Genomic DNA, 23254 nt, shown 5'->3' with positions numbered 1-23254 from the left:
ATGCGGGGCAGTGCGAAAATCGCCTTACTCTTTGAGCTTAAGTAAGACCCAGAGGGGGTGAGGTATAGCTAACTCGGCGACCGAGACGAATTGGTGCGAGGCGGAGAGTTACCGTTCTATACATATTCTTTACTAGCTTTTGCCCGCGACATCGTCCGCGTGGAAGGATTTTCCAACTAATTCCCGTTCCCGTGGGAATTTCGGGAATTCCTTTCTTAGTGCACCTCTACGGTACCTAAGCTACGTCCCTTCCAAATTTCAAGTGCCTACGTTTAGCCGTTTAGGCTGTGCGTTGATGTCAGTCAGTCAGTTTCTCCTTTTATTTAGAAGATTCTATGCCGTCACGCTCCCGCCCGTGCCGCATGCTATCTCAGTGTGCATTCCCTTTATTGTGATGTTCTTAATGGTTTCCTCATTTTGGGGTAACGGTCCAAATTGTCATTTTGGTGCCTCTGCGAATGTCATTGAAAGGCTTAACTAAACAGCTTATTTGTATATTAACGTCTTTGTACAATAAGAATGAGATTTGATGAGACAGCGGTGATGAGGCGGTAGTTTAGAACATAACATAACATAACAACATAACAAATACTCTAGAATCTGAATTTTTAGAGCTGTCTCATCACCGAAACTTTAGATGATTAAATCTTTCAAATATAATCATTTCAGACGACGCCCTGAGCCGAGGTTCGCGTCCAACTGGGCACTCTCAGGCTTGTTGTCTTAAATTTTGTACCGGGTGAGAGCCCTCAGCGCTCCCCATTTGTCCGGCCAAGTAGTTAATACCATTTGTGGCAAAGCTACATTAAGTCACGTCAAAAAATGATCTAGTAAGTAAGCCGTTTTAGACAACGATTTTAAAATAATTTCCCTTATTCTGTTACTGAAAAGAAAAGCTGATTATGACAGTCTAAGTTAGTACCTATTATATGATCTGTGGTCTAAGCCTCGAATTACTGCAGTTAAAAATTTATCGTCTGTGCAAAGCAATTGAGCTTATTTTACTTCCTCATGGGCGGCTAATTGGAGGTCCCGCAAAATTGGGTATCGCATCGTCGATACAACTTAGAGACTCCCTATACCAGACAAACGGATTCTGTCAACACATTTGGCGAATAGATCAGAATAAGATGCCCGAATGCTCCACTAATCGCGACCACTTTTCTGACATTATTACATGTTTAGGACCTTGAATAAGTCGACCAGAAAACAGCCTAGGTTTTTCTTGCAGCTACTTTTCTTCAGCCGGCGTGCGTGTATGAATGTGGAGGAAGCAAAAGAAGTATGTCAGGATCGAAGCAAATGGAATTCTATAGTCTCTGCATACCCCGGTGGGAAATACGCGTGAGTTTGTGTGTATGAATGTATTTACTTTTCTTCAGCTACATAGATTGAGAATTTTCAGTAGTTGGCAAAAAATAACATTTAAATAGAAAAACAATACGATTCAAAGTGTTTGTTGTTTAAGTTTCAGCGACCCTCTTTCCTCACTCCTCTTACGACAGCTAGTTGGCAGAATAAAATTTAAAAATCAGGCATTAAGGTGCTTCGTCACTGTGAACATTCACCAGTAATTAGCATGCATTAATTACATCAGAGGGAGGAGAACATCTATTAGGAACCTAAACAGTATTTTAACGAATTATACAGTATATTGGTGTAAACACCATCTAATTTTATTTTAAGTTATATTTGTCATTTTCTTATCCGCCGAAAAGGAAAAGGACAGGTAATCGACAAGCATAAAATTTATGGAACACACGTCAATTTTAAACACAAATCTAAAACAACCGTCTAAAAATTTAACACTGGCCAATAACTCGACAGAATTTATGTTGACAGCACATGTCAAACGGTTCGCATACCAGCGAGATACCTTTTTGATTCGCCCGGGTTATTCATTTACTCATTCTTCTTAAAATTAAGAGCTGTCAATCATCCGTCTCTTTCCTTTTCGGTGGATAAGAAAATGACAGGTATAATTTAAAGTAAAATTTAGGAGGTGTCTGCAGGAATCGGGGCCATTATACCAGCAAAATGCTAGAATCATAATATGTTACGTTACGAGTACATGTGACATCAATGGGGGGAGAACACCTTTAGGAGTCTACTTGGTTGTATAGTCGATGGGTGCCCATTAAACTCACTCGATTGAAAGCTTATGGGTTAAGTCGGACAGATAATTAAGTAAGGACCTTGGTAATAAGGACCTTGACAATGTATGACTTTGACCTTGTGTTTTCTGTTGACCTTATGCCTTAACATATTTGATATTTAGTGAGACATACAGTTTAATTTGTCAAATAAGTGAATGTGACATGGTACTAAAGTAGGTCGGTACTAACATTATTAATGCTCGGGACCGTTCACTCACGCCAATTTCTTATTGGGGTAAGCAGAGACTATGGATTGCGATATTTGCTTCTGTCTTATACAGGGTGTTAGTGACATCGTAATGAATACTGAGAAGGATGATTCTGAATGAATATCAAGTGGAATTTTCTGTTGCAAAAGTATGGACTTGAAAAAAATTACAAAGCCTCAAAATTTTCGTTTGCCACTTTACTTTCTATTTATATCCTATGTGTGCAATAAATTATTTGTTATGTTCTTCAAACGGAGAGCTCGGTTCGAACCCCGATACCGGCCTTACACCAATGAGTTATAGACGTCATCGTAGTTGGTCTGTAAGCGCACTAAGACTTTAAAGTGTAATTCATCATCACCAGCCCATCAACGTCCCCATTGCTGGGGCACGGGCCTTCCCTATGGATGGATAGGGAGATCGGGCCTTAAACCACCACGCGGGCCCAGTGCGGATTGATGGTTATTAACGACTGCTAATGCAGCCGGGACCAACGGCTTAACGTGCCTTCCGAAGCACGGTGGAGCTCGAGATGAAAACTTTATTTTTGTGGGCACCCATCCTATGACCGGCCTTTGCGAAAGTTGCTTAACTTCAATAATCGCAGACCGAGCCCAACTAGTCAAATCACACGAAATTACTATGGAATTTGTATGAAAAAGCAACCTGAGACGTCATAGAAAAGCTTGACAAAATGTCGCACTTATTATTACAACTTCTTGATTAAAATTCATAAAGAAGTCAAATACAAAACCGAAAATGTTTTTTGTAACCTATAGATCTGCCTTTATTTAGTAATCAGAATTTTATAATTTATGCATATTTAAAACGAATAAAGTTTTTTTTTATTATTATTTATTATTATACTTTAACAGCCAGTGGCAGCAGCAGCAGCTTTGACAACCTCCGTGGTCTAGTGGTTAGAGCGTTGTGCCTACGATCTGGAGGTCTGGGTTCGATTCCCGATGGGGACATTGTCGAAATCACTTTGTGAGACTGTCCTTTGTTTGGTAAGGACTTTTCAGGCTTGAATCACCTGATTGTCCGAAAAAGTAAGATGATTCCGTGCTTCGGAGGGCACGTTAAGCCGTTGGTCCCGGCTATTAGCCGTAAAAACACCTCCACCAACCCGCATTGGAGCAGCGTGGTGGAGTATGCTCCATACCCCCTCCGGTTGATTGAGGGGAGGCCTGTGCCCAGCAGTGGGACGTATATAGGCTTTTTATGTTATGTTATGTATGTTATGTAGGAATCTACCCAATTGCACTACTGTACGAAGAAATTATACCGAGTCACTATCGAGAGCCCATTATCAGGTGAAGCTTCAATGCAAATTAATTGGGAATCGATTGATTTCAGCGAGTGCCGGGTCAAATGAGGCCCTAAGAAGGTTTCCCGTGGCAACTGCGCCAATAATCTGATCCGGCAAATATGTAATCATACACATACATACATTACGTAAGATTACGCCTATTTCCCGTTGCGGCAGAGACCACGGAATTCCAATTTAGATTCTGACGCACCATCGCTTCTTCCAGTCTCATTAAGGGTGTTGGGACCCTAACCAGTTTTGCGCATTTCTGTGAAATTTGTCCGAGTTGCTTCGCTCGGCTTCGTCCGCTGCGGTTGCTGCGTACGCTGCGAAGTGCGGCGGAAGTGCTTTGTAAGACAAACTACGTCATGCCCACTCGTTTATCTAATGTTGCAGGCATATTGAGAAATAGGGAATTTTATTTTATTAGCATACTTACGATTATGGTTTTTCACAGGATCCCCTAACCTAACGCGAAAATGTGACAGGTCCAGTTTTTACAGAAGCAACGATGTCTGTGAATCCACGATGTCCTCCTTCACCACTGAGCACGTGATAAATATTCTAGATCCAAACATCTCTCTCCTTGGCATTTATTATTCCCATCTGATGGTGGGGTCTGCCTTCTTCGTACTTCTCTTCCACTTCGCTCTATCGGACGTGTCGTTCTCGGAGACATTGCACATACACAGGTCCTTTTTGACCACATCCGCCCATCTTGTTTTTGGTCGTCCTCTTGGTCTAAGCCCTGGTATGTTTAGATTGGCTGTAACGTTACCCACATAATCTGGAGGTCTTCTTTTTACGTGCCCAAACCAACGGAGCCTGCTCTCTTGTAGCTTTTCGGAGATGTCGCGTACGCCGAGTCTGCCGCGCACGTATTCGTTACGGATTTTGTCGAGCATCGTCACTCCGCACATTCTAGATCCAAACATGAATTCGAAAATCATTGGTTTAGGCCCGTGTCGGGATTCGAACCGGCGACCTCACAGTGAGAATCAAGCGTTCTTCCTACTGGGCTACCACGGGTCTTGAATTTGCAACGTGTCCGGGAAAAGAAATAGCTGAAGACGTGAATTCTTCGAAATGCAATTCAGCAGCCGAAAATTGGGCGTATTCCGTAATTCGTCTGCGTCCCGGTATGTGTTCTGCAGTCCGGGGATAGCGGGCTATGTCCCGCCGTGTGTCTTTCAGGGAACATGATCTCGTATTTAGAGCTACGAAATATTTAGACAAATTGTCATATTTTACGTCATGGCAACACTGATAGATAATGTCAATGTCAAGTACATAAAACGAAGACTAGGCCCAAATGACATGATTCCAGGCCAAATACTTTATAAAAAAAAAACAATGTCAAGTGACTGGTAGGTACATTGTATTATTTTTTTCCCCTCCGGACTCGTGGTCACACCAGGTTGTCACACCAGTATGACAAACAGGAATTTTATCACACCATTGTTAGTGCGGAGAATATCCCTATGATAAAAAATATATCGATATTTGCCATAAGGCATTATATTTGTGCAAAGAGATTATTTATTTAATAGCGCATTCCTATCTTCTATCACTGGCGACCTAATGGATTTTTCCATAATTACCAGTTTTTTTTTATTTGATAATAAGTCATATTATCGCATTAACTACTTGGCCGGACAAATGGGGAGCGCTGAAGGCTCTAACCCGGTACAACATTTAAGACAACAGGCCTGAGGGTGCCCAATTGGGCGCGAACCTCTGCTCAAGGCGTCGTCAGAGAGGAAAAATGTTTGAAAGAATTAATCGACACTAGTGGGTCGATAGCGATAAGTTTCTGTTAAATAAAGTATAATTTCGTAAATAAAATCAATTTTAATTTATTCGCCGATAAACACAGCACTACTTATAATGACAAGTCAGGATAAAAGGTGTTGTATTGTTAGCGGTGTGACAAACAAGAAAAAAAATCCTGTTTGTCATACTGGTGTGACAACCTGGTGTGACCACGAGTCCGGAGGGATTTTTTCATAATCGAAATAAATAGGTGTGATCATGTACCTAAAGTAAAGTATGTTTCCGTTATAATGCTCCCTCCCTGCGACTTCCCCCCCTACACAACTACAACATAAATATAGATATGTAATGTTACACAATTAATTTTCTTTTTTTTTCTTTCTAATATTGATACGCATAAAAGTACAGTTTTAATAGTGTTTTTTATTTTAATGCAACTTATGGTTACAATATAGTTTTTTTTTTGTTAAGAACAAGCTTACGGTATCCCATTTAGTTTCTCCTGTCTACAAAATATTATTTATATAATGATATAGTAAAATAGCATAATATTGTAATTAGTTTAGATTAATATTATTAAGTACTTCATAATAATCCGGGGTAATCTGTTATTGGCCTTACGTTTAATTAATGTTCTACATCACACATGCATTTATTGTAACGCTGTTGATTATCCAAATAAAATAAAATAAAATAAAAATAACATAACACGTCTGTGTTCCCAATTTGGTATTTGACTGGGTCAAAAATAAATTATAAAATGCTAATCTAAAAATAGAAGCCAGTCTAAGATGATCACAACTCAATCTCATTTTATTTTTATTTATATTTTTTTATATCTCATTTTATACTTATCTTGGATTTTTCTTTTAGAATTAAACAACAATGAGTACGACGTTTGACAGGTTTTATTGATGACGTCACAGGACAGTATTTCCATACAAACTCAAAAGAAAACTTTCGTTTTGACGTTTGGTAAGAAGTATCTCATTTGACTGCGTTGTCAAGTAGCCTATTGGGATAGTCAGTACCTTCATCCTAGCTTCATCCTATGATGGACTAAGCACCCACGCCTCACATGTTTGCCTCACTTGATATTAACTCAGAATTATGAGTTGAATCATCCCCCTCAGTATTCGTTACGATGGGAGGGATAACAAAATAATTATTATTATTATACGTCTCAGTGAAACATGCTTTACCTCAGGTAGGTATTTATTTAAAAAGTGACTGGTTTTTTATCGAGTGAAACTCATGATATCGTCTGAATGCGATTTTGACTAGCGGAGATCCTTAACTATTTTTTTTTCAGAATCTAAAACTTTATTATTATGCATTGTAATTATACATTTGTTCGTCTGTACATGTCCTCAGTTTATGTTTTTGTGCAATAAAGAGTTATTGATTGATTGATTGAATCATTTCGTGATCCCTAGTTTGATTAGGACATTATAGGCTCATCACCTGACTGTCCGAAAGTAAGACGATCCGTGCTTCGGAAGACACGTTAAGCCGTTGGTCCCGGTTACTTTTTACTGATGTATGTACGTAGTCGATACATGAGTCATGTCAGGGGCCTTTGTCGGCTCAATAGTAACCCTGACACCAGGGTTGATGAGGTTGGTAATCTACCTCACAACCCACACCACAGAATAAGATTGATTGATTGATTCATTATATTATATGTATGATATACGAATAGTTTTAAATACAAGAGCGCGGCCTTGGTGGAATACTTCGCCCTAATTTATTTCGTATTTATTAAAAACATCATAGAAGGAAAGCTAGAAGGAAAGAGAGGAAGGGGAAGACCAAGAAGAGCTTACGTGGAACAGATTAAAGAAAAGGTTGACGTCGTGTCTTATAGGGAAGTCAAGGAATTGGCCTTTGATAGACTGGAATGGAGAATGCTACACCGACAAGAGCGTCGCTCTTAAATTGATGATGATGAATTTATTTCGCATTCGGCTTCGAAGGGTTAAGAGTAAGGGTTAGTTATCTTGTTGGAATTTCACAGCCAAGCTACTTGGGTCCTTCTCGCAGATGAATCCGACGGCGTAATCGCACCAGATATCATTCAACAGCCCACTAGTGTAAATGGATCCACAGTATTCCCCAACCCACCCTGTTTGGGCGGTGGTCACGTTGTTTGGTTCACCGGGGGACCAGGAATTGTACCCAGCTTCCTTGAGGGTTTGACCTGTGAAGAAATGACACGGTACAAGTATTGAATTTATGCAACTATATGTTAGTTGCATAAATCGTAGGCAGAAGCGTATAGGATATAAGTGTACATACAGTGTGTAGTTTTTCGGACCCGAAAAACTTTAAGGGTGGCTTCTACGAGTAATTTCATCGAGAAAACACCCCCATATGTGGGGTGAAATCTCAATAAGATTTTTTCTGTTTTTTTTTTACAAAAAAAATGAGAAGGTGCTTTTAACTATTTTATGTACCTTTTTAGCAGTTGTGGATATTTTTATTCGATAGAGACGACTTTTTGCAGATAAAAGCATTTTATTTCATGTCTGTAAAGCCTTTAAATCTCGAGATATGTTTTTTTATGAAGAAAAAGAAAATCTAACACATACATATGGGGGTGTTTTCTGGATGAAATTACTAGTAGAATCGACCCTTAAAGTTTGTCGGGTCCGAAAAACTACACACCGTATAAGTACCCACTCTTTGCCAACTATGTAATATAGCGCGTGTTGGAAACATTAAAATATTCATCGGCAATAGATTATTTCTAAAATAAGTGGTAACTAGTGATGCGCCGGATCCTATTGTTATGTCACTTTTTTTTAAACAGTAACCAAACTGTAACCGTAAGTAAGCTAGCATAAATGTCTCACCATGAATCGTCAGCCAGTCTCCGTGCTCGCCCCAGTCATGGAAACCTATATGCGCCACAGTAACTGTACCACCGACGATCTTGGTGAGGTCGTTAGCGGGAACAGAACGGAAGATTCCACTGAGGACGGTGGCTTCTGCCTGGCTGTTGATGATGGCCAGGTGGCCGCCCTCCGCGGCGCAGGCCATGTACGCTCGTGACCAGGTCCGCGGAGTGCGGTGGAATTTGTAGCAGCTCCCGGTTACCGTTGAAAGGTTGTATTCTGAAAGCATTTTTTGACGTGAGTTATTATGGCTTTAACTTCTTCGTTTATATTAAGTTTTTCTTCGGAAAAATCCTCTGTCAAAATTTTCTTCGCCAGGAGTATCCGTGTTAAGTATGAAAATAATATGTGAAATACTAAAAAAAAATCCTAGAAGTAATTGCGAATATAGAAAAATATACTCCAGAAAATTGCTCAGTCAATTTTTTTCACAGGAAATGCTTATTATTGTTAAGTGTTTTATACTTACAATGGCCCCGATTCCTGTAGACACCAGACCTAATTTTATTTTAAGTTATAAGTACCCGTCATTTTCTTATCCGCCGAAAGGGAAAGCGACGGAAGATTGTCAACTGCTAATTTTAAAATGAATGAATAACCCGGGCGAATTAAATAGGCAAGTCGCTTATATGCAACCCGTTAGACGTGTGCTATTAACTTAATTCTGTCGGGTTATTGACCAATAAAATGTTTCGAAAGGGTTTTTTAAAACTTCTGCCTAAAATTGACGAGTGTGCCATGCATTTTATGTCTGTCGATTACCCGTCCCTTTCCTTTTCGGTGGATAAGAAAATGACAGGTATGACTTAAAATAAATTTAGATGGTGTGTAATCAGTACCAATATATACCATTCAAAAAATATACTATTTATTTATACGCACGCACGCACGCACGCACACACACACACACACACACACACACACACCCTCCATTTCCATTTATATTTCATAGCAGCTTAAAACTTAAACATGTATACATATAACTAATGTTAAGACATCCGGGAAGTACATCTGGAGCACTGGTGATCCCGAAACACAGGCTTTGGCTTATCTCGGGCGCCAGTCTCCACTCGTACATACCCTTCAATTGTACATTATTTTATGTAACCCATCTGTTCATTGTGGAGAACAAATAAAAAGATCTTTATTATTATATAAGTAAACAGAAAGTACATAAGTACTAAAATAATTACCACTGTCGGTAGTGCCACACTGGGTCTGTGTAGTTGTTTTGCCTTCATCTTTCTTGTAGCAGATGTAGCGGTGCACGTTGTTACATTTGACGTCACCAATGTTCTCATTATTTCCCAGGACGGTGCAACCTTCATCATCGCCAGAGCTGTCCAAGAAGAAGTTTTTCGTAGAAAAGGGCATTGCTGAGAGAGGAACTCCTGAAAAGACGTGGCAAGGTAAGAGCTTGGAAATAAACTGGATGGACGAGGTTGGAGTCGCTTACGTCTGTAGATTTACCATCGCCGCCCTACACGTGACCCCTGGTGGTATTAACAGCCTCCGTGGTCCGGTGGTTAAGCGTTGGGCTCATGATCCAGAGGTCTCGGGCTCGAATCCCAACGAGGACATATCACAAAAGTCACTTTGCGATCCCTAGTTTGGTTAGGACATTACAGGCTGATCACATGATTGTCCGAAAGTAAGTTGGTCCCGGTTAATAATTACTGATGTAAGTTAGTTGTTACATGAGCCTTGTGAGGGGCCTTTGGCGCCTCAATAATAACCAGTTGCAGTAAAGCAGTTGATCCTGGCCTTTAGTTGTAGAAACACCTTCACCAAGTCGCAAGGTACAGCGTGGCGTATTTTATAATAATTCATGATAAAAACAAAATACTTCGGTTAAAGGAAGATAATTATAGGCTCATCCAAACTTAAACTAATTTTGACAGCTTTTAAATTAGTGCCGTCTTTCACTTACAATACGTGCATGAAAGAGATGCAAGTAGTTTTAGTCCTGTAAAATTAAATTGGTGGGTGCCCGAATCGACACCATTGTGAAGCTTCTTTTATTGGTACAAGGCACAAGAAAGCACATTTACAGAATAGTCTAGAACTTGATTAAGGTTGATCAGTACCTTCTATGGAGTAGAAGTCTCCCTTCGAGAAGGTGGAGTGGATTCCCGTGTACACGGAATTGGCTCTGCTGGACATTATGTCCTGCATACTCGACTTCAATCCTGGATTTAACGGCGACGCTAGCACGGCTCCTAAAATAAGGAATAACACTACGTATAGAACGGCAACTCTCCGCTCCCCACCAGCGGCTGAGCTAGATTTACCTCACCCCCTCTCGGTTTTACAATCTTCAATCGTACGGGCGCTGGCGTCAGACGTCACACAAAGCGCGTGTATGATAACGTCAATGTGTAGTGTCTGTGTTAAACGAGGTGTTTTGTATAAAGTGTCCGGGGTTGTACCTACGGGCAGTGAATACACGAACGGGACAAACTTTTATTTTTGATGTATCTTATTGTAGATTTTCCACAAATAGCATTACTTCTACTTGGCCGGAAAACGGGACAAGCGTATTTATAAAATCTGTGACTGACGACTATATTCCCAATTGGGGTCGTCAGAGGCATAGACAATGCATGATGAGTTGAACACGAATCCGCGTTTCACCTATTTTTATTGGTAAAAATTGAAGGGAAGAGAGGAAGGGGTAGACCTAGGATAACATTTATGAAACAAATAAAAGAGAAGGTGCAGGTCGTGTCGTATCAGGAGGTGAAAGTTTTGGCGGGAAGAAGAGAGGAATGGCGGTTACTCCACCGACAAGAGCGCAGCTCTTAAATAGAGAGAGAGAGAGAGAGATATGTGGTGAACCTAAACACACAAACATATAAGTTTACGATAATATCCCGATTGGGGTAGACATATGTACATCCGTCGCAAGATGAACTAAATACCCATAGCTCACCGTCCTTTTGTTAGACCAACTTGATAGGTGGTGAGCCATATCACCGTCTATGATGGCCGAGCCAACTGTGTTAGTAGAAACTGCACTTTAAGGTAAATTATTAACTCATTGGTGCAAGTCCGGTACCGGGTTTCCGAACCGGCGGCTTACCAGGACGTATAATAATCAGATCCAGTACAGAGGTATAACATCACAGGGTCCAACCAATAGTTGAAGTGTACTCTAGAGTCAAGCGTTCTTGGGTTACTGCGGCACCAGCGTAAGGTTGCGTTTCCACCAGAGATGTGTTTGTAAACAACCAATAGAATCGCTTCATTTACCTGGCCTCGGTCAGCACAGCTATGGTGGAAACGGCTCAGTGGAGCAAAATTTTATGATAAACTATCGACATGGAAAGCGCATCGTGCGTAGGCGCCCCACAAGGTGAATGGATGACCTTCTGAAGGTCGCGGGAAAACGCTGCATGCGGGCAGCAGAGGATCGGGCATTTTGGCGAGCCTTGGGGGGCCTATGTCCAGCAGTGGACGATGTCCGGGTGATGATGGTGAAACAGTATTACCTTCGAGTTGGCACCTGAGCCTTGCATCATGCCAGTTAGCTGGCACCATGTGGAGCTTCAGCCAACCTCCTGCCTCCTTGTAGTACGTGTAGTCCGAACGGAACTCTCCATTAATTGCCCACACATTCTGAAAAAAATGTCACCAGTTTGTTTGTGGGAAGTAATCTCTGGAACTGCTGTACGGCAATATTGCTATTTGACATTTGTTGGTATAGCATACTTACTTTTATATATGCGTTTTTTGACGTGACTTATGAAAATTTGCCGCTGATGGCATTAACTATTTGACCGGACAAATGGGGAACGCTGAGTGCTACAAAATTTAAGACTACGTGCCCAGTTGGGAGTGAAACTTGGCTCAGGGTTGAAAACTTGACTTGGCTTGGTCAACTGAGACCATTATATTTGAAAGATTTAATCGAGCTTAGGGGTCGATAGCGGTGAGCGTTGAATGAGGGAATTCATCAACCACGCCGGCGGGGTCAGTATTGTTCTTTGGGCACCGATACTAGTCAGTACTGTCCCTAAGCGGGATGTGTTCAGAAGCTGTAACTACCAAGGGATTTGGGACTTTTTTATAATTGCAAGAACATCAAATTGCAATATTGCTTTTTACACCCCCTGATTTGTTTTTCACCTGTAGAAACCAGCACAATTAGGTGGTTTCCTAGGTCAAAGATAAATTATAAAAAAATAAATAAAAAGTTTATTGCAGTATCTTTTGGTACATAGTTTTTACTGGGTTTGGAGCCTCCTTTTAAGTACAGATATGCTTGTATTAGATGACTCCGCTCTTCCATAACAATTTTCGTAATTGTACCTTACACTATTTGACAAAAGAACTTAAAAAAAAAACAATTAGGCATGCATTTATGTTTATATTTAAATTTTGTTTTTAGTTTTGTATTCTAAATTCTGATTATTAAAGAAAGACAAAAGGTTACAAAAACATTTTCTTTTTTCTATTTAACTTATTTATACATTTTAATGAAGAATAATATAATAATAAGTGCGAAATTTTGTCTCGGTTTTCTATGACGCCACAGATTGTTTTTTCATACAAATTCCTTCAATTTCGTGTTTTGACGTTTAGTAAAAAGTAACTGATTTGACTAGTTGGAAAGCCTGTTACTGACCTGTTACAGAATTGTAGGATAAAACACAAATATAAGGAACATGATGTTTGGAAACGAGTTCCGAGTTATACGAGGGGAGGTCAAAAAGTTCGCGGAATGAGGGGGAAGGGGGTCGAAATTAAACACGAAACTATTTTTCCTTTTCAATATATTCTCCCTTAACCTTAACACATTTTCCGGATCTATCAAATAATTTGTTTATTCCATCATAAAAAAAAGATTTCTCTTTGCTGTCAAAATAGGCCGAAATTGCAGACTTGACTTCTTCATCATCGCCAAATTTTCGTCCACGCAGTTCCTTTTTCATTTTTGGGGACAAATAATAATCGCTGGGGGCCAAGTCTGGACTGTAAGGAGGGTGGTTTAATTTTTCGAACCCGCATCGGTGAATGGCAGCCGTCGCAACATGGCACGTGTGGACGGGTGCGTTGTCGTGCAAAAGGAGCACACCTCTTGACAGCTTTCCTCTTCTTTTTTCCTTGATAGCCTCTTTCAATCTATCCAGTAAAGAAGCGTAGTAATGTCCCGTTATAGTCACACCACGATCTTTATAATCAATCAGCAAAATACCTTCTGTATCCCAAAAAATAGTGGCCATGATCTTTCCGGCCGATTGTGACACCTTAAACTTCTTTGGAGGAGGTGTGCCTTTTTTATGCCACTGCATCGACTCTTGCTTCGACTCAGGTTCATAGTGGTGAACCCAGGTTTCATCTCCAGTAACAATCCGGGCCATAACTTCTTCCTTATTCTCTCCACAGAGCTCTAAAAACTGGCGAGAACACTCGACACGCTCGCTTTTTTGAAGTGGCGTGAGCATTCTTGGAACCCATCTTGCGCTGACCTTAGTCATCCCAAGATGTTGATGTAGGATATTTAAAATACTTGTTTCGGATACACCGACCATTGCTGCAAGCTGCTTCTTCTTCAAGCGGGTATCTTCTAATACAAGTTTCTCTACTTTTTCGATGATTTCCGGTGTGGTGGCCTCAATGGGCCGTCCGGAGCGGGGGTCATCTTCAATCGACTCTCTTCCTTGCTTGAAAAGACTATGCCACTTGTAAACCATGGTTTTACCAGGGGCAGAGTCCGCGTAAACTGCTAACAGCTCTTGAAAAATCGTCTGAGCGGATTTTCCTTGCTTGGTGAGGAACTTAATGACGGCGCGGTGTTCAATTTTCTCCATATTCGCTGAGTTCTTCCCGATTCACTTGTTTGCTGGTCGATAGTTCAAACGTTAATGACCCGATTTGCTTCAAACTTGGTACATATACTGTTAATGAGGTGTGCAACTAGCGGCTACCTGTACGAGCAAACCAACCCCCTCCAACCCCTCCATTCCGCGAACTTTTTGACCTCCCCTCGTATGAGGTGAATAGTGACTTCAATGACACTTTTATACTTACTAAGCACTCAAGGAAACTTCATTATATGAGCAAAATATGTTTAATAATAGACTATGTTAGTGGGCTCTGTTTTCCGCATTTAGACTCTAAGATGGCCCATTATGCGTGTTTAATAGATTTGTAATAATAGACTAATACTAGATAATCTCCCTATCCATCCATAGGGAAGGCCCGTGCCCCAGCAGTGGGGACGTTAATGGGCTGATGATGATGATGATGACTAGATAGTAATGAAGCTGACTACAACAACGGTAATGTTTCCTTAATCCCTGCACGGGCTCAAACAGAATTTGACAACATGAGTTTGAATTCATGTTTGGGCCATAGAATATCTAATTACCCGGATGTAATTTATCTAAAAGGTGCTTACGTGTTTTTTCACTAAGACGACGATATGCTATACAATGCAGAATCAACAAATAATATTTTATGGAACATCAAAAAAAGAATTAATCTTAAGTACTTACAATATTTAATAATAGTGATAGATATATATATATATATAAAAAAAACAAACACAAACAATTTCAAAAATATCTATATTCAGTAGATAACACTTTGAATCGTCATTTTTTACATAACGAACGTCTCATCCGCCTAATCTACTGCGGCTTCTCACAACCTGTATAGCCGGGGAAAAAGAAGCTGCAAGAAAAACCTCGGTACAAGGCCCTAGACGTTCTTTTAGAGAAGCCATTGCCTGCCTGACTTTCCAACCCGCGAAGGGAAAACCAGCCTAATACAGGTTACGTCACACACCTCCGTGGGTTTCCTCGCGATGTTTCCGATGATTCTCGATGTTTCACTTTTTTCCTCGATAACTTTAAATATTTGTCTCTTTTCCTTTATTATTTCTAGCACTTCATTAATAATGTTTTATATGCATTGTTTATATTTCGTAGCTCATGGTTTTTAGTTGGAACCATGTATGACCATCTTAGACCAAATATCTTGGAGATATCCATTATGTCAGACTTACAAGTACTTCAGTCTTCAGCAATGTGTACTAGCCAAGGGAATTTAGATGGTAAGTATGCCAAGAATTGGATGGACTCTTAGAATAACCGTCCGTTGAGCTACAAGATAACGTTTATTGTAGTAAAATGGAAATGTCTGCTTTGCATTTTGTGAAATAGAATAACTTGGCAGAGTCGAGATATTTCACATTAAGACGCTGCATGTTGTCAACAAGTCCATATTATGGTGTGCTTAAGAATAAAGTGCAAACATTCCTGAGAAACTAAACTATACCATTTTAATTTGCAAACAAATGAATTAGGAATTAGGACTGAAACATGTTAAAGTCATGCTGAATTTTATTCGCAATATAGGTTCTTAAATAAAAAAGGTGTGCATATAAATTTAAAAAAGTTTAATTTTATAAAAGCACCATTTTTTACAAATGAAGCTGATGATCAAACTTAGAAAAATGAATATGTTTGTGTATCAGGCTATATTAGGATTTCACTTCTCAGATTATGTTGACATGATAATAATAATAATATGTATAAACACAAGGGAAAGAAAAAGATGTATAATATTTTCTATTAAAAAAAAAAATAAAAAATTGAAAACGAGTTAAGTACTTAAATAAATTGTTGAAAAAATATAATTTATGTTAGTCGCGCCGCTTGCCTATTATGTCCCATTAGATGATTAGAGTCTGTATTCATTGCCTTATTGTTTCCAATTCATAGCCAAGCTGAGAGGATTTTTCTCACAAATGAAGACGATGATGTAATCGCACCAGATGTCATTCAGCTGGCCATTGGTGTAGATAGATCCACAGTATTCTCCAACCCACCCTGTGTGTGTTCCTGTCACGTTGTTCGGTTCATGCAAAGCCCAAGTGTTGTACCCTGCCTCTTTCAGTGTTTGACCTGGACATACATAATTACAAGTTACAAGTTCCGCAGATACATTGTAGCTTTAGATATTACATCGATCTGAAAGTACTGGGTTCAATTCCCTTTAGGGACAGATCACAAAAATGGCATTGTGATCCCTTCTTTGGTTAGGACATCACATGGTAATCCCCCTATTGTCCGAAAGTAAGATGATCCGTTTTTCAGAAGGCACGTTAAGCCGTTGGTCCCGGTTACTACTTTCTGATGTAGAGCCATGTCAGGGGGGCCTTTGGCTCAGTTATAACCCTGATGCGAGGGTTGCTGAGGTTGGTCATCCACTTCACAACCCAACTGAATAATATTATCATAAATTAATTCATCAACATGATTAATTTTAGAGGCACGCTATTGTCGGTATAGCATTCTCCATTCTTGTCTAACAAAGGCCAATTCTTTGACTTCCTTATAGCACACGACGTTCGCCTTCTCTTTACTTTTTTCCATGTAAGCTCTCTTTGGCCTTCCCCTTCCTCTCTTTCCTTTTAGCTTCCCTTCTATGATGTTTTTAATAAATTCGTCGAGTCTTATTAAGAGTCCAATCATTTTGCCTCTTCTGTCGTCAGTAACTCTTAATATTTGTCTCTTTTCTCTTACTCTTACTAGCACTTATTCATTAGTAACCGTTTCTGTCCAACAAAAATATATAAATCATAAATAATTTACTGACCATGAATTGTCAGCCAGCTACCATGCTCGTTCCAATCATGGAAACCAATGTGCGCCAGAGTTTGTCCTCGGACCTTTGTAATGTCTTTCTTGGGAATAGCAGTGAATATTTCACTAAGGACATTTGCTTCTTCTTGACTGTTGATGATGGCCAGGTGGCCGCCCTCCGCGGCGCAGGCCATGTATGCTCGTGACCAGGTCCGTGGAGTGCGGTGGAACTTGTAGCAGCTCCCGGTTACCGTTGACAGTTTGTATTCTGAAAGCAAAATACTCTGTCTTTTTCTAACATCTGCATAAATGCGAGAAACAGTTGCAAATGCAGTGAAGTATTTAGTGAACTGAGAAAATACAAAAAAATAAAAAAGAAATAATAGAAAGGTAAAAAAGAAAAAAAAAAGAAAAAAAGGAAGGGATAAGGTAGGTAATAGAAAGTGTATTATTTCATAAGATTTATGTCTGTAACCTGTTACGTGTGTTTAAATCCCAAGCGAATTGACGAGTGCTCCCACCAAGACAAATTCGTGACAAAAGTGACTGATGATATAATATAGCATCATGCCAGTATCTCCGAAGGGGTAGGCAGAGGTGTATAAATAGCACCTACTTCTCGCCAACTATGTTTAAGCCCCATGTAATAGGGGGCCAGTTCATTACCATTCTCTCTCTCTATTTAAGAGCTGCGCTCTTGTCGGTGGAGTAACCGCCATTCCTCTCTCCTTCCCGCCAAAACCTTCACCTCCCGATACGACACGACCTGCACCTTCTCTTTTATTTGTTTCATAAATGTTCTCCTAGGTCTACCCCTTCCTCTCTTCCCTTCAATTTTTCCTTCTATAATGTTTGTTATAAATGAATTGTGTCGTATCAGGTGGCCAATCATATTTCCTACCATTAACCGGGCACAAATCCTGAAAACCACGTGACATCAATTATCTATGATCCAAACATGAATTCAAACACATCAAAAGGCGAATTCAGAGATTTAGAGTCTGAACCCCCGATATCGACCCCGCCGGCGTGGTCGACGATTTCCCTCATTCAGCGCTTATCGCTATCGACCCACTAGGATCGATTAATTCTTTCAAATATTTTTCCTCCCAGACGACGCCCTGAGCCGAGGTTCGCGCCCAACTGGGCACCCTCAGGCCTGTTGTCTTAAACGTTGTACCGGGTGAGAGCCTTCAGCGCTCCCCATTTGCATACATGTTTTTGCCAAGCAGTTAATGCCATCTGCGGCAAATCTACAATAAGTCACGTCAAAAAAAAAAAAAAAAAAAGAGTCTGAACCGGGATTTGAACCATGGAGAAGACGATAAATGACATCTACAAACAAGAATGCTGTGTTTGACTACTTAGCAATGTTGTTGTTTAGTTAAGGACATGTTAATATGATTTATGCTGAGTGAGGTCCGTTTATTGAGGACGTCCTCCACTCCCATATGATCATTGCCACCATCATTATTGTTTTTCTATTTTAATTATCAATTTGTGTAGGTTTCTATTTTATTCTATTTTTTTTGGATAATAGCCAGTAAGACATACCTACTAAATTGAATATTTTGAATATTAGTAATGTACTCGTAATGTATCTATTTAAATTTGATAATATTGACTATTATTTTGCGTTAGCTTGATATATAATTTTTGCATGCCAAATTGCCGCAAAACATGAGATTCTCACATTTATTGTAAAACATTTATTATACCATGTTTTATGAGCAAATAAATAAATTTGAATTTGAATTTTAATATTCAAAGTAATAAGTGATGACTTTTGACTCGCATGTTTTTGTATTGTTATTGTGTGTAGCGTCCTTTTATAATAAACTATTCTTTTTATCTTTTCATTTACCGCTGTCAGTAGTGCCACACTCATTCTGTGTGATCGTTTTGTTGTCAGCTCTCTTGTAGCAGATGAAATAGTTGACGTTGGAGCACTTGAAGTCACCCATGTGTTCGTTGCCACGCATGATGATGCAGCCTTCATCATCAGCGTAGCTGTCTACGTAGTAGTGTTTCCAAACAGCAGGAATTGCAGACAAAGGGACACCTTGAAAGACATGATATTAACTTGACATTTGAAAATCAAAAAACCAAAAAACAAAATCATGAAATCAAATCAAGATACTTTGCTTATTGGTACTGCCATGAAATTAGATGTTGCCTAAACGGACAGTTACAATTTAAAAGAATTTAAACTTGATATACTTTCTATTAACAGCCTCCGTGGTCTAGTGGTTAGAGCGTTAGGCTAACGATCTGGAGGTCCGGGTTCGATTCCCGATGGGGACATTGTCGAAATCACTTTGTGAGACTGTCCTTTGTTTGGTAAGGACTTTTCAGGCTTGAATCACCTGATTGTCCGAAAAAGTAAGATGATTCCGTGCTTCGGAGGGCACGTTAAGCCGTTGGTCCCGGCTATTAGCCGTAAAAACACCTCCACCAACCCGCAGTGGAGCAGCGTGGTGGAGTATGCTCCATACCCCCTCCGGTTGATTGAGGGGAGGCCTGTGCCCAGCAGTGGGACGTATATAGGCAGTTTATGTATACTTTCTATTAACATGTAATAGTATTTCTATCAAATAAAAATTAATTCAACGTAATTATCATAGATTTTGTTGAAGGTTAATTTAACACTTTTGAATCTACGTCATTTCGCTATGGCTGAGTAGAAGAAATGACAAGAAACTGCTACAGCAACACATCTTTTAAATCAATATAAGTAGGTATATATTACAAAATTTCAAGTTATTTAATTACTAGAGGAACACATTTAATACCAATCATTTTTATCATTTAGGTAATCATTAATCTTATAATTATCTTTTTTTATATAAAGTAAGCTTAAGCTTACTCATGTTAACATGAGCTTTAAAATTTTCAGACAAATTGAAAATGTTGTTTTGAGTTTATTAAAGATTTGTTCAATACCTTCTATAGAAAAGAAATCTCCCTTGGAGAATGTAGAGTGAATTCCAGTATACACGGGATCGAATTTTCCCATAATGTCAATCATACTTGACTTTAACTCTGGATTCAATGGCGACGCTAGGACAGCTCCTGTGAAGTAGAGGTGGTATATTAAAAGATGCAGAGTTCCCACACGGAAACATCACCAGCACCAACAAAATGTATAATAATTATCTTCACACACGCCTTCCAAATTCAAATTCAAAAATATCATAAAATAACATAGTTATACTTTGAATCTTCATTTTTTACATAAGGAACGTCACATCTGCCTAAAACTACCGGGGCTTCTCACAACCTGTATAGCAGGGGAAAAGAAGCTGCAAGAAAAACCTCGGCACAGGGCCCTAGACGTTCTTTATAAACAACATAAATCAAAGTCCGGGACACCATAATCCCGATTTATGGAAACGACATACAAATATACAAGTAGAATATAATACGTCATAGCCGACAGAGGTTTATGTTAAACAGGGTTAGTGACATCGTAACGAAAGCTTTGAGAGGTGATTCAGACCATGATTCTGAGTTGATATCACGTGGAATTGGCATGGCCTGAATTATCCCCCTCAGTATTCGTTACGATGTCACTAACACCCTGTACACACCCACACTTCACCACTATGTTTAAAGGAAGAAAAAGACACCCCGCTGTAAAACAAATCTTGGTCTTCAAGCCCCGCTAACCAGAACTTTTAATGAATACAATTCTTTTTGTAACAAAATCTTAGATCTTGATGTGTTTCATGATCCGCTGATATATATATATATATAAAGAAAAAAAAAAGAAAAAGAAAAAAAAAATATATATATATGAAATAAATAAATAATAATAATAATATATAATTATAATATATATGAGAAAAAATCTAGATTATATTTTTTTTATTAGCCACCAGAAACACCCCCAGAAAGGTATAGCGAAAATCTAGAAAAAGGTACAAAATGGGTCATATCTCCTAAACCGTAAATAATTGCTGAACATACATGGGGTGTTTCTTGTAGCTAATAAGCCCCTCTATCTAATTTTTCATTTTGAACGTGAACTTCTGGGCCACCCTGTATATTAGCCACAATACCGTAACCTTCTAAATGTAAAAATGTTTTAATGTATATGATGTGGCTGTATTTTATAAATAAGTACTTAAATAGGAGAAAAACAGTTACCTTCGAGTTGGCACCTGAGTCTTGCATCGTGCCAGTTAGCTGGCACCATGTGTAACTTGAGCCAACCCCCCGCTTTGTTGTAGTAAGTGTAGTCCGAACGAAACTCTCCATTGGCCATACATTCTGACAAAAATGACAATGCTTATTAGTACTTAATACATGGGGAGCTCGGTGGCGCTGAGGAGCTCGGTGGCGCAGCGGTAAACGCGCTCGGTCTGCGATTGTTGAAGTTAAGCAACTTTCGAAATGGCCGGTCATCGAATGGGTGACCACAAAAAAAAGTTTTCATCTCATTTCGTAAGGCACGTAAGCCGTTGGTCCCGGCTGCATTAGCAGTCGTTAATAACCATCAATACGCACTGGGCCCGCGTGATGGTTTAAGGCCCGATCTCCCTATCCATCCATAGGGAAGGCCCGTGCCCCAGCAGTGGGAACGTTAATGGGCTGATGATGATGACAGGATTTTATGTTTTAGATTGTAATAATATATATAATACTGACCTGTTACAGAATTGTAGGACAAAACACACAACACTAATATATAAAACATGTCGAAAACAGCTTCCAATCTATTTGTGGTGCAAAATTATTTAATTAATCTTTTTATACTAAATAATTAAGGAAAGTTAAACAGGATTATTATTGTTTTTTTATTTATAATTTTAATAATAGAAACCAATATAGTATTTGTTATATATTCCAGATTAGGGTTCCATATTTGGAAAGGAATAAAACAGGGCATTTGAAAGATCTCTTCTAATGTAAGTTCCGACCCGATTACTCTAGCAATAGAGGCGGCCAATCAGCTCGCGGCACCAAACACTTCAGGACCCCGATACCGACCCCGCCGGCGACGTGGTTGAATATTTCCCTCATTCAGCGCTTATCGCTATCGACCCACTAGGGTCGATTAATTCTTTCAAATATTCTTCCTCTCAGACGACGCTCTGAGCCGAGGTTCGCTACTAACTGGGCACCTTCAGGCCTGTTATCTTAAATTTTGTTCTGGGTGAGTGAGAGCCCTCAGCGCTCCCCATTTATCCGGCCAAGTAGTTAATGGCATCTGCGGCAAATCTACAATAAGTCACGTCAAAAAAAAATCTAATGTATATCTGGGGGTATTAAAAAGGTCACATAGAAGCAATTAATCAATTGTTAATCAATATTACTATTAATGACACCTGTTGACAATGTGCACTTACTTTCATTATGCGCAAATGTCAAATTGCATACTGCTTTTTAGGTGTGCTTCAATGTGGCTTTTTTACACCCCCTGTGTTTACTTTCCTTTGACTACTTATATCATCATCATCACCAGCCCATTAACGTCCCCACTGCTGGGGCACGGGCCTTCCCTATGGATGGATAGGGAGATCGGGCCTTAAACCACCACGCGGGCCCAGTGCGGATTGGTGGTTATTAACGACTGCTAATGCAACCGGGACCAACGGCTTAACGTGCCTTCCGAAGCACGGAGGAGCTCGAGATGAAAACTTTTTTTTTGTGGTCACCCATCCTATGACCGGCCTTTGCGAAAGTTGCTTAACTTCAGCAATCGCAGACCGAGCGCGTTAACCGCTGCGCCACCGAGCTCCTCTGACTACTTATATAAAGCTCAATTCACATAGATGCGCCAACGGGCGCGTTCCAGCTGGGATTTTTTTGTTATATTTGAGTTTGTGTACACTCGTTCACACAGAATAGGTAAAAAAATAAGTTTAGGTAGGTTTCTATTGTGTACGGAATCCTTGGTGCGCGCTTCCGACTCACGCTTCGCTCTTTTTGTAGATAAATATTACAAATAACACATAAAACATTGCATGTTAAGGATGATTAATAAATAAATAAATGATTAGGTACCTAAGCCACTGTTTTAAATGTTTTTCCGTAAAAAAATAAACGCAGTATTCTGAATAACACTGTTTATTAAAAGTTTCGATGATTTAATAAACGCTTCGTTAAAATGTGGCTACAATACCTATGTAGTTGCAATATTGAACTGCAACCCAAGTACAAGCCAGGTTTATTAGCCAAGTCATATATTACTTAAATTAAACAGTTGAACTGTTTTATTTTAATTTTCGTATTAAATATATATATTTTTAGGTTAAGATATAGTAAGCTTCGGAGGGCACGTTAAGCCGTTGGTCCCGGCTATTAGCCG

General features: G+C 39.5%; 1 protein-coding gene across 4 annotated transcripts; it reads right to left on the bottom strand.

Annotated features, from left to right (window-relative positions):
• Positions 1 to 6647: 6647 nt before the first annotated feature.
• Positions 6648 to 21726, bottom strand: LOC126368631 (C-type lectin domain family 4 member E-like). 4 transcript variants are annotated; one of them, XM_050012702.1, is made up of 7 exons: positions 21592 to 21726; positions 21091 to 21213; positions 19885 to 20013; positions 18806 to 19003; positions 17152 to 17209; positions 8306 to 8508; positions 6648 to 7650 (listed from the first exon to the last, which is right to left on the bottom strand). In XM_050012702.1, the coding sequence occupies exons 1-7, from the start codon at positions 21638 to 21640 to the stop codon at positions 7442 to 7444; spliced, it is 969 nt and encodes a 322-aa protein (XP_049868659.1). In that variant the 5' UTR covers positions 21641 to 21726; the 3' UTR covers positions 6648 to 7441. The 4 variants fall into 4 exon arrangements, with proteins under 4 accessions (XP_049868659.1, XP_049868658.1, XP_049868662.1 ...); XM_050012701.1 differs by lacking the exon at positions 17152 to 17209 and having other exon boundaries at positions 8306 to 8566; XM_050012705.1 differs by lacking the exons at positions 17152 to 17209; positions 18806 to 19003; positions 19885 to 20013; positions 21091 to 21213; positions 21592 to 21726 and adding exons at positions 9541 to 9738; positions 10435 to 10566; positions 11839 to 11965; positions 12975 to 13003 and having other exon boundaries at positions 8306 to 8566.
• Positions 21727 to 23254: the final 1528 nt, after the last annotated feature.

The sequence above is a fragment of the Pectinophora gossypiella genome, chromosome 8 (assembly GCF_024362695.1).
Source record: "Pectinophora gossypiella chromosome 8, ilPecGoss1.1, whole genome shotgun sequence".
Lineage (NCBI taxonomy): Eukaryota > Metazoa > Arthropoda > Insecta > Lepidoptera > Gelechiidae > Pectinophora > Pectinophora gossypiella.
Note: the sequence above shows the minus strand (reverse complement) of the source record. Positions and strands in the feature narration are given on the sequence as shown.

Bases quoted from the DNA above. Each gene is read 5' to 3' on its own strand.
- LOC126368631 (XM_050012702.1), bottom strand. From the start codon at position 21,640: ATGTTTTATATATTAGTGTTGTGTGTTTTGTCCTACAATTCTGTAACA. The intron at 21,214-21,591 runs GTCAGTATTATA...CATTTTTGTCAG, and splicing joins GTCCTACAATTCTGTAACAG to AATGTATGGCCAATGGAGAG. The intron at 20,014-21,090 runs GTAACTGTTTTT...TCTACTTCACAG, and splicing joins ACTCAGGTGCCAACTCGAAG to GAGCTGTCCTAGCGTCGCCA.